Raw genomic sequence first — 15,072 nt, 5'->3', positions numbered from 1 at the left:
TCATCACAAAAATGTATCAGTCCTCTTTTGATTCTTAACTCCTTAGTTTCAGTGAACTGTTGGAGAACTGTGGCATAGGGAGGGAAAAAAAAGGAAAAAAAGATGCATTTCACTTGGGAAATATACAAGGCACTAGATTCTTCAATAAATACAAATCTTACCATATTGCAAATAGTATATATTCCTGGAAATCAGTAATATTTTAAATGTCTATTTCTTTAGGTTTTCTGTAATTTCCATTTACCTCAATTAATAACAGCACATTTCTTCATTTTAGCTGTGTGTGTTACTGCTATTTACTAGAATAGTAATACAAAACTGTTTCTACAACAGGGGCATTGGCAGGATTAATAGACATTGCTGCTGACTGGATGACTGACTTAAAGGAAGGCATTTGCCTTAGTGCTTTGTGGTTTAACCATGAACAGTGTTGCTGGGGTTCAAATGAGACCACATTTGAAGAGAGAGATAAATGTCCACAGTGGAAAACATGGGCAGAACTAATAATTGGGCAAGCAGAAGTAAGTATATACCCATTCTTTGATGGTTTTGCTCAACAGCTTGACTGAACATGGAAAGAAAATAATGGTCTTAAGGTGAAGGTACTAAACATGGATTTGGGTTGTACTGTCTGCTCTGTTTTTCAGCATTTGAATTGATTGATAGGTTATAGTGTAATAAATGTGCATTTCATGCACTGCTAGGGGGCTTGGACTGTTGCAGGTGTTATGAAGTTATGAGAGTATAGAACTGTTACTAACACGAGACTGTCTATTATTGATCCTAGCTATACATAAAAAAATAAAAATTAAATTTGTCGTGTTTTGTGATAGTTAAGAATAGATTGGTTTTATTTTTTCTACCACAAAATTTTTTAAATAGAGAAGATTTACTTAGTATTCAGTAGATTTTAGCAGCTAACAGCTATTAAAAAAAATACCTGTGCTATGTTTATTTTTCCTTTTTAAGGTGAAGTGTTAGAACACTTCCTACCTTGTATAACCTAGACTTTGCTGATGTGCAGGTGTCATGACTTTATGCTTTTCAAACAAAACTCTCTCTTTCTTGGCTTGGTAATAATTAAGTGTCCCTCAAAATGTGTGCATAAGTGTAGTTGCAGCAAGAGTACTTCTGGGTTATTTTAAGTATTGATTCTGCTCCTGCATCAAATTTGTATTCTGACATTTCTTTGTGTTTTGTTTTTGCTTTTAGGGTCCAGGTTCATACATAATGAACTATATAATGTACATTTTCTGGGCTTTGAGCTTTGCCTTCTTAGCAGTTTCTCTGGTGAAGGTATTTGCTCCCTATGCCTGTGGCTCAGGAATACCTGAGGTGAGGTCTAACTAATACATACATTATAGATGTTTCATATTAATGTGAAAATTCCTGCTGCCTTACAGGGTCGGGGGAGGGCAAGAAGGAGTGCCCTGTGACTTTGATGAAATACATTAATACAAGTATTCAAATTGAAATAATGTAATTGTACTAATTGTTGCTGTGAAAAATACCCCAAATTTCAGAGCATCCCCTGAATTTGTAGATTTTGCTGCACGCTTGTGGCTGGACTACTTTTTAAGGAAGCATTTAGCTTAAGAGAACAGACTTCTGAAGAGTGATTTCCAAAGTTCCCCCCAATCCCCACCCTCCCTATGGTGATAAGAGAGCAGTTGTTCATTGACAGAGTATGAGTCCTTTGATACAGCAATTGATCTTTTGTTGGACTGGCTTTAATCGCCTTAACTAGCACAAACCCTCAGTCACAATGTAAAATGTGTAATATCCTTGAAAACTCATAGTTTTTACAGTTGCTCTCTGCTGCTATACGCAGAATGGGAGAGAAAAACCCAAAGTCAAAGTCTGGTCAGTCTCACTTCTCCAGTCATTCTGTAAATATTTCCTTATGTATGTGTATTGTAGAAGTTGAAGGACAAATCCTGCCTCTGAGTAAGCCTGAAGTAGTTCTGTGCCATTATTCCAGAAGAGATTTCATCCTAAATTGGTTTCCAAATTTAGCTAACCTTTACTTTCGAGACACAGCTGCCCAGTGTTTTGTGTACATTCTATTTATAGGCATGTTGTCCTTTCCTATGATAACTATATTATTTCCTATTTATGGCCGTATTTCCCAGGCTAATAATATGACACTGTTAGGCAAAGTAATACCTTAGGCAAGTGGCATATCTTTTCTGGTGGAAAAACCTGATCTTTCCCATCTTTTTGTCAAGGCATCTACTGTTAAGTTTTTATGTAGAAATGGTAAAACATAGGAGAAAACAGAGAGGGGTAAAACTGGTGCAAATGTGGTATTGCTGCAGTAGATGACCTTGAGGATAGTTTTTGCAGGTCTGTTTTTCCTTAGGGAGTTTTCTGACTTTCACTTGGTAATTTACATCATAAACCAATGAAAGCAGTCTTAGAAGCTACTGCAGATTAATTTTCTACTAAATGTAATTGATAATGTTGTATGTTACTGTCCAGCGTTTTAGAGTACGTTGCCTCTGGCAACCAAATGGACTCAATGTAGCAATCTGAACAGTATATGTTTTAAAGTGTGATCAAGTTAGTCATTTAAAAAGGGTATTTTTTAAGTTATGCAGCTAAAATGATACAATTATTTTCTGAAGAAAGCAGAATAGAGTAACATACTATTTTTTCTTTCTTCTAGATAAAAACTATTTTGAGTGGCTTCATCATCAGAGGTTACTTGGGGAAGTGGACTTTGATGATAAAAACAATTACTTTAGTCCTGGCTGTCGCATCAGGTTTGAGTTTAGGAAAAGAGGGTCCCTTGGTACATGTTGCCTGCTGCTGTGGGAATATTTTTTCCTACCTCTTTCCAAAGTACAGCACAAATGAAGCTAAAAAAAGAGAGGTAAGTTCTTGTAAAAGCATTTCTGGGGTGTATTGAATATCCACGCATTTACACGGATTTCTTTAAAAGACAGTACTTGTTCTCTCGAACAGTGTTTAGGCTTGGATTGTCGATAGTTATGTATCGTGTTAAGAGCAATGTATTATCCCTACCATTCCCCAAGGTAAATTATTTCCATGGCAGAGTAAATTTGCGTTTCTCCTACCTTAGAGACCATTTGATTTTACTTAAATTCTTTCTGTTCTTGGCTCTACAATTTGGTAATTGATGAGTGTCTTCAGTTGTGAGGACAGCAGAGGACTTTTGAAGCTGTGAACAAAGTATTCCTGGGAAAGGGTTGGTGACAACAGTGTTTCTGCTCTATTTCAGTTTGTTGTTGTTAGTGTGGTAGGTTAGCCTTGGTGCCCACCAAGCTGCTCTCTCACCCCTCCTCAGAAAGACAGCAGGAGAAAATAAGATTAAAAGTTCATAGGTCAAGATAAGGACAGGAAGGTGACTTACAACTACCATCACAGGCAAAACAGACTAGACTTGAGGAAGATTACTTTATTGCCAATTAATAACACAGTAAGATAGTGAAAAATAAAAACAAAACTAAAACCACCTTGCCTCCACTCTCCCTTCTTCCCAGGCTCATCTTCACTTCTGACTCTTCCATCCCTAAGCAGCACAAGGAGATGGGGAATGGGGGCTGTGGTCAGTTTGTAATGCTTTGTCTCTGCTGCTCCTTCCTCCTCAGGGTTCTCCCCTGTTCCTGCAGTGTCCCGTCCATGGGAGACAGTCCTTCACAAACTCTGGCACAGGTCCTTTCTACAGAGTACAGTCCTTCAGAAACGAACTGCGCCAGCCTGGATCCCCCACGGGCTGCAGTTCCTGCCAGAAGACCTGCTCTGGCGTGGGCTCTCTGCAGGCTGCAGCTTCCCTCAGGGCACATACACCTGCTCTGGCGTGGGGTCCTCCACAGGCCGCAGGGTGGAGATCTGCTCTGGCGTGGGGTCCTCCCTGGGCTGCAGGTGGATATCTGCTCCACCGTTAACCTCCATGGGTGCAGGGGCACAGCCTGCCTCACCATGGGCTGCACCACGGGCTGCAGGGGAATCTCTGCTCTGGTGCCTGGAGCACCTCCTTCCCTCCTTCTTCACTGGCCTTGGTGTCTGTGGGACTGTTTCTCTCACATTTTTCTCACTCCTCTCTCTCACAGCTGCTGTGCAGTGTTTTTTACCTTTTATTAAGTATCTTATCACAGAGGTGCCACCAGCATCACTGACAGGCTCAGCTTTGGTCAGCGGTGGGTCTGTTTTGGAGCCAGCTGGAGCTGGTTCTGTTGGACATGGGGGAAGACTCTGGTGGCTTCTCACAGAAGGTACCCCTGCAGCCCCCCTACTACCAAAACCTTGTCACGTAAACCCAATAGAGAGAGCTATGCTAATGAAAGCAGTACAGACATAGAGAGTAGCGAGTTTTAACGTTCTTATTAATTAAATAAAATTTTTGTATTGTAAAATAAAAAAGGGTGTTATCCCAGCTGTGTTTCAGTTCTCAGGCTGAACTTCTATACGGAGACTGCAGAACATGAGAAATTTGGTTTACTTCCTATTTCAAAGCTGTGTATTCTTAAATCACTTAATTTACCTGTGGTTTAGCTGGTCATCTCAGAATAATGTAATAATTCTTTGAGTTTCTCTGTGTATTCTTCCACAGGTGTGTAAGGGCTACTACCTGGGGGTCAGTGTTCTTGCAAGGAATTTGTCCAATATTGTTACAATTAGCACGCACTTTAACCATTCTCATATATTGAATATAATCATCCATGATGCTGTTAGGATCAGCTGCTGCTTTGGTTCCTCTTAATCTCTCCCTTATCTCAGTTCACCTCAGATTTTTTTGCTTGAAGGCTACTGAGCGCAAATCTCCAGGACTGATATAAAAGCTACATAGTCTGTCATCCATTTATGTCCCTTGAATAATACTTGTGATTGATGGACTTCTCTGCTGCACACATCTAGAATAGAATAGACTACTTCAGTTGGAAAGGACCTACAACGATCATCTAGTCCAACTGCCTGACCAATTTGGGGCTGACCAAAAGTTAAAGGGTGGTACTAAGGGCATTGTTCAAATGTCTCTTAAACACTGACGGGCCTGGGGCATTGACCACCTCTCTAGGAAGCCTGTGCCAGTGTTTGACCACACTCTTGGTAAAGAAATGCTTCCTAATGTCCAGTCTAAGCCTCCCCTGACGCAGCTCTGAACTGTTCCCATGTGTGCTATCACTGCATACCAGGGAGAAGAGCGCAGCACCTCCCTCTCCACTTCCTCCTCAGGAAGCTGTAGAGAGCAGTTGAGGTCACCCTGCAGCCTCCTTCTCTCCAAACTAGACAAGCCCAAAGTCCTCAGCCGCTCCTCACAGGACATGCCTTCCAGCCCTTTCACCAGCTTTGTTGCCCTCCTCTGGACACATTCAAGGACCTTCACACCCTTTTGAATTGTGGGGCCCAGAACTTCACACAGTATTCAAGGTGAGGCCGCACCAAGGCTGAATACAGCAGGATAATCACCTCTTCTGCCTGGCTGGTTGTGCTGTGTTTGATGCACCCTAGGATACGGTTTGCCCTCTGGGCTGCCAGGGCACACTGCTGACATACTGAGCCTGCTGGCAACCAGCACCCCCAGACCCCTTTCTGCAGGGCTGCTCTCCAGCCACTCCTCTCCCAGTTTGTACTTGTGCCCAGCATTACTCCATCCTCAGTGCATTTGGACTTGTTAAATTTCATCCCATTAATCATTGCCCAATGCTCCAATCTATCTAGATCCCTCTGCAAGGCCTCTTGTCCCTGAAGAGGGTCAACAGCAGCTCCCAGTTTGGTATCATCAACAAACTTGCTAATGGTGCATTCAACTCCTGCATCCAGATCGTTGATTAATACATTGAACAGGACTGGCCCTAGAGCTGAACCCTGAGGAACACCACTGGTGATGAGTTGCCAGCCAGATGTAGCCCCGTTCACTACAACCCTTTGAGCTGTTCAGCCAGTTCTTCACCCAGCACACTGTGAACCTGCTCATCCCACCACTGGAGAACTTGTCCAGAAGGATGCTGTGAGGGACAGTATCCAAAGCCTTACTAAAATCCAGAAAAACTAAACCTCTGCCTTCCCTTCATTCGCTAGGCAGGTGACCTTAATCATAGAAGGATATTGAATTAATTAAACAGGACTTCCCTTTTGTGAACCCATGTTGACTATGCCTGATGACTGCATTATTCTTTAAATGTCTTTCAGTAGCCTGCAGTATAATCTTCTCCATAATTTTTCCAAGAATTGAGGTTAGGCTAACAGGTCTGTAGCTCCCTCAGTCTTCCCTCACAGCCTTTTTCTAGATTGGATAACACTGGCTAGCTTCCAGGCAGCAGGGACCTCCCCAGACTCCCAAGACCTTTGACAGAAGATCGAGAAGGATCCTGCCATAACATCTGCTACCTCCTTCAGTACTCTGGAATGAATCCCATCAGGCTTCATGGACTTCTGAACATTCAGCTGAAACAGCTGGTTCCTGACAATTTCAGTGTCCACAAATGGAAAGTCACTGTTCCCACACTTGTGGTCCTCTGACTCAGGGGAGCAGACAGCCCAAGGTCTATAAGTATTGTTAAAGGCTGAGGCAATATCTTCATTGAATGCCTCTGCTTCTTCTGAATCCCTGTTAGGCAGATGACTATCTTCAACAAGTATTGGTCCAGTGTTTTCTTGAGACCTCCTCTTGCTGTTAATGTACTTAAAAAAGCCCTTCTTGTTATCTAACACAGCACTGGCCAGTTCAACTGTAATTGAGCTTTGGCCTTTCGTGTCTTCTACCTGCATATACGAGCCACAGCTCTGTAATCTTCCTGTGAAGCCTGACCTTATTTCCAGAGGTCATACAATTTCCTCTTGAGTTCCAAGCTGGTCTTGTGCCCTGCTTGCTTGACATATGAAACAGTGGAATTGCCTGCTGCAGCACAGAGAAAGCTTACTGCAATTTCTTGAAAATGAGGTATCGGCAGTTTCATAGTGAAGCATAGAGTCTTTCAGGTGCTTTGCTGTGGAGGCTTTGAGCAGCATCCTTGGTTTCGTCCTGGCTAGTACCTGGTGGGTGGCTGCTGTGGCCACTCACATCTTGTGAGCATTCTGATACACTTACTTGATGCTTTTCTGTTAGCAAGTGTATGTGTGCTTGACAGAAACATAGAAGAAACTGATAACTAGTGAGATTCTGTTCTTCATGTTTAAATCATATTACAGACTGCAAAAAAAGAAACTCTCACCATTGTTCTTTTTCCAGGTGTTGTCAGCTGCCTCAGCAGCAGGAGTATCTGTAGCCTTTGGTGCCCCAATTGGTGGAGTCCTTTTCAGTCTGGAGGAGGTATGTCAAGAGATGGCACTGAAGGATAGCTATTTTAAAAAAATCTCTTTTAGCATGAATAATCTCAGACTCCTTTAAGCTGTGGAGTCTTTCCTAAGAAGGAAGATATTTTTGGACCCATATTTCAAAGTCAAGAGTCCTGTTACCAGCAAACTCCTAAAGATATTTTTTCTTTTCTTTGGATGAATGTCAGCTTTGCTTTATTCTCAGTTATATTTTTCTGGAGAAGGACTGAGTCAGTTAATAATTACAGTTTACATACAGATAGAGATGCAACAGTTTTTCACTCTAGGAGTGTATTCTAAAAAGAAAATAAAAAATCAGTCTCTTTTTCATTTTGAAAGAGGCTTTAGAAACCTATTTGATGGTTTTGTGAAGCAAGTTTTTAAACATTTCCTAAAGTTTCAGGTACTAAACAAAATTGAATACGTTAATCATTAAAAAGGCAAATATTCTATAAAACTGACCTCCAAGGCAACCAAACTCTCTTCTCCAAGAAATGGTTTGTATTAATTTTTGTTAGTTTTTTTCAAAATACATAAGAATGTTATTTAGATCATTAGCGTTTTTAAAGAAAACTAAGAAACTAAAAATCTATGAATTGAAAAAGGGAGGCAAAATAGTTTTTCATATATAGTTTTTCTGTATCATTAGGGGATTTGCAAGAATCCTTTTGTTGCCAAAAGAAATCCAGAAAAGCACAGAATAAAACTCTCTTGAAATTCAAATCAGGCTATATGGGGCTTAAGTATGAAATTGCATGTTCTGAGAATATTTTTTAATGTTTTAATCATACTTCATGAAGATAACACATGTGCGAGAAACCTTTCAATGTAGATTAAATGGAGATGAAACAGTATTAGGAAATTTGAGAGAACAGCTAATACACAGTCTGGCTCTTATGAATGCTAGAAAGAGATACTTCTAAACAGAGAAGCTTTTAAACATATATTACTATGCATTATTTCTTAATAGTCTTAAAACAGCAGTGGTTTCAATACTGCTTTAGTATTGACTTTAAAACTGATAAAAGTATGAATTGTTGTAGAGCTTTTTAAAAATGTAGTATGTGGTGGAGTGCCAGTGCTCCAAGTGATAGGAATAATATTGATAATGTAAGAGTTTTTTTTTAGTGTATGTGCCATGTGGGCAGCAGTACTGTAACACATGCATTAAATGGTCTTTCCAGTATTTTTAATTGAATCACTAATAATTCTCATGTATTGCCTATTGCAGGTCAGTTACTATTTCCCACTGAAAACTTTATGGAGATCATTTTTTGCTGCTTTAGTAGCTGCATTTGTTTTAAGGTCCATCAATCCTTTTGGTAATAGCCGCCTAGTTCTTTTTTATGTGGAATATCACACTCCTTGGTACCTTTTTGAACTGCTTCCTTTTATTCTTCTGGGAGTATTTGGTGGGCTCTGGGGAGCGTTTTTCATCCGAGCAAACATCGCATGGTGTCGTCGACGCAAATCTACGAAATTTGGGAAGTATCCTGTCCTGGAGGTTATTATTGTTGCAGCAATAACAGCTGTCATTGCATTTCCTAATCCATATACAAGGCTAAACACCAGTGAGCTTATTAAAGAGCTCTTCACAGACTGTGGGCCGTTAGAATCCTCCTCCCTCTGTGACTACAGAAATGATATGAATGCGAGCAAAATAGTAGATGATATTCCTGACCGTCCAGCAGGCACTGGAGTCTATTCAGCTATATGGCAGTTGTGTTTAGCACTCATATTTAAAATAATCATGACAGTCTTCACCTTTGGTATCAAGGTAAGTGTGAATGCAGTGGCTGTATCATCTGCTGTGATTATTTAATTATTGCCTTTCTCATTTTCCATTTCTCAAAGCTAGAAGCTTTGTTTATAGAATTTTTTTCATGTGTAGTTCTTTTTAAAAAAAGATCTTTTTACTGTTGATTAATAAGCAAGTCTTGTAGAAAACAATATTAATTAAATTCAAACTAGCCCTTTGTTCAGCTGAATAGAAACATGTGCTAAATTTAATAATGAACAGTAATTGTGTGGATGGATGACTGTTTGTATGGGCCTGATTCAGCAATAAGGATGATTCTAAAACTTCCAAGAGCTGAGTTCAGCTGAGTTCAGCCATAACCACTCAGGTTCCCCAGTCCTGTTACATGGAAGAAGAAAAGACTGCACCTCTTGGACAACTTGTAGGGTTTTTTTTAAATCCCCTCTAGTCATTTATCACATAAATGTAATTACTGCAGACTGTCAAAGGGAGCCGATGATGATTTCTTCCCTGAAATTTCCAGTATTGCATGTCACGACTAGAAAGTGTGACTATTCATGTGACTATGATGGGAATTTCTTCTCCATTACAAAGCATCATAATTTCTGTTTTTCCTGGTCATTTAATAAATCTGTTTGGAGCTCGCTTTACCTTCTCTCCAAGTTCTGGCTGTTTTCTGAATGACATATAACTGTCATGCCTTCATCATTTCCTGTCTTGTCAGGCTCCTTTCATAGTTTTTTGCAACTACATCATTATCAAACGTGTCTTAAATATATTGTAGAATGTTCACTAAGCAGGATTTGGGTTTAAACTGGCTTTAACTTCTCAGTCCACATTGCTGTTCCATGTAACTGCATGCATAAGAGAACTCTTCTTTACTGTGAAGGTGGTTGAACACTGGAATAGGTTGTCCGGAGAATTTGTGGAGTCTCCATTCCTGGAGATACTCTAAAACCTGACTGGGTGCAATCCTAGGCAGCCTGCTGTAGTGGACCCTGCTTGAGCAGAGGTAGACAATCTGGAGTGGTCACATGCAACCTCAATCATTCTGTCATTCTGTAACTGATAGAACAATATTGCGTTGTGTTTCTCGTGTTGATGTTTTAGATGTTGCAGTCTGTTACTTAAAGTTCTTTTCCATATGTTGGTTGATGGGTAAGATAAATCCATTGTGTGTATTTTAAATGCTAGTCTCTCATAGGTCAAAATTTCAGACATTATTCTATAACGTGGCCACTCCAATCTGTTGTATTGTTTTCTATTCACTTACTGTATTTCACTTATATCTAGGGCTCTACCCTTCTAAGCATTGTAACATTTTTTACCATTCATGTGTTTGTGTGCATCTGGCTCTTTCTCATGGGGTTGTCACCACAGGGTCACACTTTGTGTGTTAGAATTCACTAGATTACAGAATGGTAGAGCTTACACTTCATTTGGGGTTGGTTCATTTTCTCAGAACTTCAGCATTTGCAATTTGGTAGAAATATTTTTGTGAAGTTGTTAAGAATATATTTATTACTTTGCCAGTAGGCAAGGAGTCATGCTGCTGTTGTTGATGGGACTGTGCTACATACATTTCACTGAAGCTTTAAAGCATAGGGCTGGTTAGAATGTCAGCTAGTATCTGGAGATCTAGAGAAGGGGACATCACTTTAATGTTTACATTTATTTACACTTTAAGTTTTATTTCTGTGAAAGGAGAAAATTTAAATTTTTTTTTTTAAATGTAAAAAAAAGATGACTTTGTCATTTAAGTCATTATTAAGGATCCTCTGGGCTCTCTGGGTGTGTTCCTGGAGCTGTAGCCATGTGCAAACACAAGTCTCCACCACAGGAACTGTTTTCCTGTGAGATAAGCAAAGCACTTAGCTGCTGCCTGTGGGGCATAGTGATTCCCGCTGCTCTTCCTGCCATGAACAGGGATCGCCAGGAAGCTGATATGGCAGTGGTTTGTTTTTTGGTTTTGTTTTTTTTTTTCTTTCAGACTTTTGTATGTATACTGCTTATTATCAGTAGACTCGTTACAGTGTCTAAATGCTGATGATGAACAGTTGGGGTGGGATTACAGCTTTACCTCAGAAGCTGACTGGTATGCAACTGCCCTACCAAAGAAGTGGAAAGTTGCACCCATATCCTGATTCCTTGCTTGTTTCAAAGATAGTACATATGCCACAGAACAAATCTTGTCCTCTGTAGTATAACTTGAGTGAGGCTGACATGCACTGGAGAAGAAAGCTGAGACAAGGTAGAACCTAACTTTTTTTCCTTGCTCCTTCTCAGTGAAGGTTCCTCTCCACTTTGTGACTTGTGATTCAGAGGCTTATGCAAATGAATGCAGCTGTAAAATCATAATTAGAGTTAGACTTGTAACCATTATCCACATGCGATGGAAAGAAGAGAAGGAGCTAGATGCGTAAAAAAGTTATGTTAACAAAGGACCAGAAACAATTTGGATGTAATTTCCGTGTGGAGACTGAATTTCTGTGGCATACTGCAGTAGCAGACTAGAATCTGAGGCAGTTTTGAAGATGTATTCAATTACTTTTATATCTGAAATGTTATTTTTTCAGGGTGCTATTGAACTGTTCACCAAGAAAGCATTTAACTCAGGAAAAAAAATGGATTTTAACAGTTAGAAAGGGCTTTAGATGCATGATTAATTGTGGGAAATAACAGTAGTGGTATAAGTGCATAATTTGGATATTCCACTGAAATGATAGCATTGAATAGTTACGTCTATCAACGCTGAAATATTAGGTAATTCAGGATGGGAGTGAAGGAATATTAAACTTTTCCCCAAAAACCTGTGCTGCTGGCCTTCAAACACACGGTTTGCTATGTTTGTTTGTCCTTGGTTTGTCTGTTAGAAATCATCTTTGCAACCATAAATATTGGCAATATAATAATAATAATAATAGATTCTGAAATACAGTTCTGCACCAGCTATTGGATTCTGTGGCAAAATCTACAGTTTGGAATTGCACAATACTTCAATTTCACATCTGTACAGTGGAAGAAAAAAAATTATGTGTCCTGTTACACCAGGAGTGCATTTTTTTAATGAAGTTGTTTTCACAGGATGGGTTGGGTGCATTTAGACAACAAGTAAAAATTCTACTACGTATTTGTAGTCTGTACCTCAGTCAGAGTAGAAAATACTTTTATACTGACAACTGCTGTGAGGAGAAGCAGTGGATATTTCCAGTTTAATGAGACATTTAGACACCAGTATATTTTTAGGAAAGAAGATCAGCTTCCTAAGGAGGAGAAGAGATACACAACAGCAGTTTCTCAGATGAACCCTCACTCCTTCTGAAGCTGCTGGTAAAAGCAAGACTTGCAATAATATTTTTCTAAGCCGTGTTCGTATGACAAGGCTGTGTGGCCTTTTTGGGTTTTAGTCAATAACAAGAAAACAATTTAAATAACAAATTACAGTAGGAACTTCTTTTTTTACAGTAATGTGTTAGGTACTTTCTGCAATGGGAGTTGTCCTGCCTTTTTCTCTCTTAGTTTATTTAGCATTCTATATACACCCCTTGGTATAGGAAACTGCAGTATAGTAAGCAAAGCCTCTTTTAAAAATCATCTGTTTAGTTGGCCATCTAATTTACAGAAGTGTTAGGAAGCAGTTTGGGAAGGTGTCCTATGTGCAAAGCTTGTTTAGTAAGTGAATGTTGACTCAGGGGAACATGAAGTAATAAGGGAGATGGGAAATAGTAAGGAAGACTTTTCAGTACTGGTAGCACAGCTCAGATTGGACACACATATGGTAAGAATTGTGCTGTTGGCACTGAGAGTCTAGTCTGTGGTGCTGTATTAGTGATAGATTTGCTCTTAAATACAATAAAATATAAACAAATGTGTTCATAAAATGGATTCAGCTAACTAGGTTGATCAGTGGTATCAATAGCATTGTGTTAAGTTTTACTAACCTTGCAAGGTCAATTTATGTGGTTTTAACCTGACAGTGTGAGCATTTGCATCTCTTTGGGAAGAAAGAAAATAAAAATACTTATAAAATGATGCATCAGGTATGTTCCCATCAGCATGACAGCGGTTCTTCTGGTTTTGTTGCAGGTTCCATCCGGGTTGTTCATACCTAGTATGGCAATTGGAGCAATAGCAGGAAGGATTGTAGGAATTGCAGTGGAGCAGCTGGCTTACTACCATCATGACTGGTTCATTTTCAAGGAATGGTGTGAAGTTGGAGCTGACTGTATTACACCTGGTCTTTATGCCATGGTTGGTGCTGCTGCATGCTTAGGTAAATACCATATAATAAAGTAAATAAGTATCTGATTTCTTGTATGTTGCCACATTAAAAGGAGATGTAAATGGGCAGTTTTGGAACACCTTTTTTATGGACTTCTCTCTCTTCGGAATAATACATTCACATCTCTACACAAGACCATCAGATTCTTGTGATCTGAGGAGTCACATGAAATTTAAATTGATGAGCAACAGAATAATTTAAATAATAGTGTTTGCTTTCTCTTTTTGGTATCAAGAGGTGTCATTACTGTATCAGTCAGAAAAATCAGTTTGTTGTATGAAGTAGAGGATTTGCAGAGTCAAGTACTGTTGAAATTTAAAGCTCTCTTTTTTTACTTCTAGAAGTTTTGTGTTCACTTTTCCTGTCTGCTTCTGTTTGTATTATACAGAATTATGTTTGTCAGATGACCTTTAATGGCAAAGTTACGTTTGTAGTTCTCAACAGGAAGGCGCGAAGTTTTAAATTCATTATTATCTGATACTAGAATGTTACTGGCTACCATTTTTCTTGCAGGTGGTGTGACAAGGATGACTGTGTCCCTGGTAGTTATTGTCTTTGAGCTAACAGGAGGGCTGGAATATATTGTGCCCCTAATGGCTGCAGTCATGACCAGTAAGTGGGTAGGAGATGCCTTTGGTAGGGAAGGCATCTATGAGGCGCACATCCGACTGAATGGATATCCTTTCTTGGATGCAAAGGAAGAATTTACTCACACAACACTGGCGGCTGATGTTATGAGACCTCGAAGAAGCGATCCACCTTTAGCAGTTCTGACGCAGGATAATATGACAGTCGAAGACATAGAAAACTTGATCAATGAAACCAGCTATAATGGTTTTCCAGTTATTATGTCAAAAGAATCGCAGAGACTAGTGGGCTTTGCTCTAAGAAGAGATTTAACTATTGCAATAGGTAATTATCTTCCAGTATTGCATGATTATATATGCCAATTTAAATGATTCTCTAGATTAAACCAGAATTTACTCTGAGTGTTTCTAGACTTATTTCAGGTTCAGATACCTTATGCAGGCTCTCTTTTCCTTTTTTGAAGTGTATGATTATCTTCAATAGGAGGCTCTGAAATGGAGAAAATGTTAATCTCTCTGTCACAGAAACAAAAGTTGTCATACTGAAGTAGGCCAAAACATCATCTAGTCCAGTATTTTTGTTTGTTTTGAGGCTTTTGCTAGTATCTCTTTTCCTCAAGTGATGCTACACTAACATTCTTCTTCAAAATTGAGTAATTCTCATTTTAGAACAGCAGGATTCTGTGAGAATTACTGTTCAAGTAATGTTTAAATTTAAATATATATCGTACTTCTCTCTGACATGTTATTTACTGTTATAACAACTAAGATTGTATTATGGAGAAATAAGCAAAATACTAATTGTTTTAGGTTTCTGTTTTTCAATTTGTTTGTGTAATGGAAAGTTTGGCCCTGGGCAAATGAGCACAGAAGCCCTGTTTGGGCCCTCTTTCTCTGGGTGAGTATTAGAATTTCTGTGATACTTGTGACAGTGCTTTGTGCACTGGCAAGAAAAAAATCTGTGGATTTTGAGGACAGTATCTTAACCAAAGAAAAAAAAAATCCTTCTTATATAAGAAAATGTTACAGAACTGTAACATTTGGTGCATGAAATCAGTGATGGAAGCTGCATTGTAAACTACTTTTTTTTTTTTTTTTCCGTAATTCATAAGATTATACATTGACAAGTATCTCTTCATCAAAGACACTTGAGAAAGAGACAC

At 39.2% G+C, this 15,072-nt stretch overlaps 1 protein-coding gene across 4 annotated transcripts in view; it reads left to right on the top strand.

Moving 5' to 3' along the window:
• Positions 1-15,072, top strand: part of CLCN3 (chloride voltage-gated channel 3) — an 82,406-nt gene that overhangs the window by 58,421 nt on the left and 8,913 nt on the right. For all 4 annotated transcript variants that reach the window (XM_074866474.1, XM_074866472.1, XM_074866473.1 and 1 more), the window contains 7 exons: positions 334-521; positions 1,213-1,335; positions 2,669-2,875; positions 7,196-7,276; positions 8,513-9,058; positions 13,127-13,313; positions 13,836-14,234. In XM_074866474.1, the coding sequence (XP_074722575.1) occupies positions 334-521; positions 1,213-1,335; positions 2,669-2,875; positions 7,196-7,276; positions 8,513-9,058; positions 13,127-13,313; positions 13,836-14,234 (1,731 nt within the window). The remainder of the gene's footprint in view (positions 1-333; positions 522-1,212; positions 1,336-2,668; positions 2,876-7,195; positions 7,277-8,512; positions 9,059-13,126; positions 13,314-13,835; positions 14,235-15,072) is intronic.

The sequence above is a fragment of the Strix uralensis genome, chromosome 4, assembly GCF_047716275.1.
Source record: "Strix uralensis isolate ZFMK-TIS-50842 chromosome 4, bStrUra1, whole genome shotgun sequence".
Lineage (NCBI taxonomy): Eukaryota > Metazoa > Chordata > Aves > Strigiformes > Strigidae > Strix > Strix uralensis.
The sequence above is the reverse complement of the archived record's forward strand: the minus strand, read 5'-3'. Positions and strand labels throughout refer to the sequence as shown.